Raw genomic sequence first — 4,665 nt, 5'->3', positions numbered from 1 at the left:
AAAATAGGTGTGTGAGGATCAAAAAAGTGTGTGTAAGAATCATCCCCATCTTTTTCGCAGTATTTTGGTTAAATAATATTTATATTGGGGCATATATAAATAATAATATAATTTTTTTTTTCAAACGAAGTAAGTATTTATTCATAATATTTATTCTTTAAGTTACAATTTTGATAGCAAGCTAATACAAAATTAATGAGACGTGTGTATACACGAACTTTGTATATACACAAATTTTAAGGCGTTATGATACCTTCGCCTACTAAAGGGAAGGCTAACAGACAGCTTAATATTGAACTTTTATTAATTAATCAGGGTTATAGCCAACAAATTTCGTCAAAAAGCAACAAATTTCGTCAAAAATAGGTGCTAAACAATAATATTTTTCCCACCTGAACATACTAGCATTGATTAACCTAAGTCGATACCTCATTGAATACTTCACATCTCAGCTAGGGGCAAAAAAGATGAATCTATCTATCTATCTATGGCTAATCTTTAAAACACTCAAATAAAATCAGGTGCTTAACTTTTTTTCACTTCTAAATTTCTCCTTAAGCAATACAAATTTCTTCTTGCACTGCTTAACTGTTTTCCCCGGTACAGCAGCAGCAACACGTTCCCACCGCTGATTAGTTTCTTTCGAAAATGTTTTCAACGCTTGAACCAGTGCCTTTTCCTGCACACCACTCCATACATCCTGGTCTGAACTTGAACCAACTGGCTCTACTTTGTCTGCTTCCGGTTGAACCACCTCGGTTCGAGCAGGAACCACATTCGGTTGGGTGGTGGGTGTAGATTCAAAAGAAACACCCACAACCTCCTCCCTGGTTGTAAGGGGAGATGAAATTGACACCGTCGGTTTTTTTCTCTTTTCAAGAAAAGAATCAAACGCTTTTGCTGAATCGGGTTTTTGTAATAAAACAGTTTTCGTCGCTTTTAAAATCTCTTCGACGGTCCTTTTAGTGCCAATGTAGTCAGATATAACCTCCCATCGTCTAGACGTTCCTTTAGGATACTTTACGATTCCTTTTCGCAACAGCTCAATCTCTTCTTTCCCCCAAGGTTTCTCTTTTTTCTCATACTTACTATTCGAATCAATCCCGTTGACTTTGACTTTGACCGACTCATTCTGATGACTGTTAGTCGCACGTTCTTTTTCATTACGGTCTAAACTAATCGCCTCTTTTAAAAGTTGACCTTGACTTTGACTATTCCCTTCCTTTTCTTCCATATTGTCACACAAGTTTTTTAACTTCAAAATATCAAGTGACATACATATGTTTTCCACGTCATCTTGACTAAGGTCAAACATGTTAGTTGAGATAACGGAGTACGAGAGAGACCGAAGACGGGTTCGTTCTTTACGCAACAATTTTTTTTCTTTTTCTTTTAATTTCTTTTGATTTAAGGCGGCTTCAGCCGCCAGTTTATCTTCTTCTTCCTTCTTACGCTTATTTTCTTCTGCAATTCTAGCAGCTTTTTCTTCTTCTTGTTTCTTTGCCATATACTTGGCCTCCTTTTTCTTCTGTTTCTCAGCTTTTAACATTTCTTTTATCTTTATTACTCGTGGGTCCCGTTTATACGCGTTTTCAACTAACGAACGAATCCTTAAATGTTCCGCTTTTCTCGCCTTCTCCTTAAACTTTTCATCCAATCTTTCCAAGCATCTTGTAAAGTCATCATCCGAGTATTCGAATTCTCTCCAACTTTTGAACCCGAACCAAAAATCATAAAACGCGTTAACATCTTTTAACGGGGTATTATCATCTCCTAATGACGGGACCGGTTGAATAACCGACCACCGCCCGTTTCTCATAAAAGCGGGCCCAAAAACTCTATAAAAGTCTTGAGGGGTACAACTTGTAGGAATTTCATCATCAAATGAATCATCAGTTGAATCATAAATTCTTCTCCTTACAGGGTCCATTAATACTTCATATGCTTCTTGAATTGCTTTAAACCGATTATCAATTTCATCTTTTTTTACTTGTTTTGCAGCTTCGGATTCTATTCGAAGAAGAAGAGCTGCCTGCTTATCGGGATGATGTTTCAAAGCAGTTTCACGATAACTTTTTCTGATTTGTTCGACGGTTGCAATACACCTTAAATCACCCAAACCCAATAAAGCATAATGATCTTGTCGAATTACTCTGTCTTTAGATTTCTTTTTACTTTTGCTGCTATACGAATAATCTGATGATTTCGTATAATCGTTTTCTTTCCCTTTAGGCAACTTTCCATCATCGTCGTCATCATCATGTACATTTTTTTCCTTGTAGGACCCACGTAGCTTAAGTGCGATATCGTGAAAAGAACGCCCAGCAGGTTCGAAGCGTGAAGTCTTTATTGGAAGACAATTTGAGGAGACATAAATTGTTTTTCTATTTACAAATTCGTTTGAATAAGTAATAAGACGGATGCTTGCAGGTGATGATGTCATATTTATGGCTTCGCAAGCATCCGCAGTGAAACTGAAAAAAGGAAAACGTCAATACAAGATGCTAATGCTAATTAACAACGATAACTATAAAATAGATTAATATAATGACCGAAGGACATACAAGTTATATTAAACATACAGCTTATAGATTAACATGTTCTTGAACCGAACCGAATAAAGTTCTAGCGAATCAACGTACAAAGGATACGTTGAATTTAGTATAGCAATTGCTTGTTTGAACGCATAAAGCAATAAACTTGACACTTAAAATTACATCATCCTGTTGATTTTCGAAAAAGCAGCCTTAGGCCGATTAACAATTTAGAGATGACAATCAATACAAACACATATATAGATTAACCATACATACACATTATTCTAATGACAATAATCATCAATCAAATAAAAAACCATAAACAATGAATATATTCCACCAAATACTACTATTTCAAATACATAATATCACAGTAATCCAACAATCAAGCAATACAAAATTAGCTTTTTGGGAAGGCTTTTTTAGCTCACTGCATTCTCACAATGCAATAACCTACTTATTGCCAAAAAGTTTATAATATTTTAGATAATTCAGATAATCTGATGTTTGTGAGCAGCTCTGTTGTGATACACAGCATTAATATTACAGTATATAATTAAAGTATTAGATATAAGTTTCTTGAAAACTAGAATAAATATATAAATTGGTTTAGTTACCTAATGGACGGACTGAAGGCGGTGAGCCGGTGCTGATGATAACGATTGACCTGTGAAATTAGGGTTTAATTAAATACTAGATGAAGAAGATGATTGATATTTACGGAATTTGGGGGTTTAGGGATGTATGTTTTAGTTCCGTGCAATGCAAACTTTTTGATTTGATTTATAGTTGTAACCCAAACTGTAGTTTTATTATTGGTCCTTAAACTATCTTTATTACGCATTTAAGTCCTTCGAAAGAAAATTTGACAAGTTTCACTCGAGAATGTTAATCAGTGTTGTAAAAAAACCCGATTACTCGCCGACTAATTTCCGATTAATCATTTTTAAGAGTAATCCGTTCTGATTTTCAATAATCCGTTTAGTTAAACAGTCAACTTTAATTGATGGGTCAAAATCAAATTTGGTAAACAAAGTCGGTCAAAGTCAAAAGTTATTAACATTTTAACATGAATTTACACTAGAACTTTATAGTTTTTGAGCAAAATGAATAATTTTAGACAATTATGTTAAAGTTTATTTTTATACTTATGTTTTTTTTTTCTTTCCATATTTACACATATACTTTTTGAAATTTAATATTTAAATGTATACAGTACAATCCGATTAATCCCCGATTAATCTCCGAATTACCGATTAATCATTTTAAAGTCCCGACCGATTAATCCCCGAATAGCGAAATTTGCAACCTTGATGTTAATTACTCTCGTCATTATTTTATTTTACTTTGACCACCCCCAATCCAGCGTGAGTTTACAGCGTCAGTCCCTGTTGCACCAACTGACGAAAACTGACGCCCGTTAACGCGGCGTCAGTTTTCGTCAGTTAGGGGCGTTAGTTGCCCACCCGACGGAAAAAAACGTCAGTTTGACGTGTCGGCTCGCTATTGGCTGGTTTCTGACGACATGGGTCCCACCTCCAACAGATAGATGACCATTTGGAATTTTTTTTCTTTTTTTTTAAATTCTAATTAATTTTAACTTTTTCCTACTTCTATATATATACTTCTACATTTTACTTCATCTTCATCAACAAATAACTCACTTTTTACTTTATCATTTCTAAAAAAATATGGCTAACCCAAACCAAAGACCACCAAACCCAAATGATTTCCACGATTGGTTTCAATACGGAACATTTTTGTGTGGTGGTTCATCTAACCCGAGCAATCTTCACCAAATCCCAATCGTTGCTCCTCAATATCGTACTCTAACACAAGAACAACAACATCAAATTTATTTGGAGCAACAACGACTTCTAGAACAAGCTCAATATCGCCCCATCACACCGACGTTGTTGATGAATCCGATGACTCCGACCCCGCCTCAAGAAACGGTGACCGAAACTCAACCACAAACTCAAGAAACTCAAAATGAAGCGGATACGGTTTCGGAAACGCAACGTAGCAAAAGAAAACATAAAAAAGAAGCAAGGTGAATTTTAATTTTTTTTATTGTTTATATACGATATATATATATATATATATATATATATATATATATATATAT

At 34.7% G+C, this 4,665-nt stretch overlaps 1 protein-coding gene across 1 annotated transcript; it reads right to left on the bottom strand.

Moving 5' to 3' along the window:
- Positions 1 to 350: 350 nt before the first annotated feature.
- LOC139902029 (uncharacterized) lies at positions 351 to 2,443 on the bottom strand. The gene has a single exon (XM_071884688.1). The coding sequence runs from the start codon at positions 2,441 to 2,443 to the stop codon at positions 518 to 520; it is 1,926 nt and encodes a 641-aa protein (XP_071740789.1). The 3' UTR covers positions 351 to 517.
- Positions 2,444 to 4,665: the final 2,222 nt, after the last annotated feature.

This window comes from Rutidosis leptorrhynchoides, chromosome 3 (genome assembly GCF_046630445.1).
Source record: "Rutidosis leptorrhynchoides isolate AG116_Rl617_1_P2 chromosome 3, CSIRO_AGI_Rlap_v1, whole genome shotgun sequence".
In the NCBI taxonomy this organism is placed as follows: Eukaryota; Viridiplantae; Streptophyta; class Magnoliopsida; order Asterales; family Asteraceae; genus Rutidosis; species Rutidosis leptorrhynchoides.
This window is presented reverse-complemented; position numbering and strand designations above follow the sequence as displayed.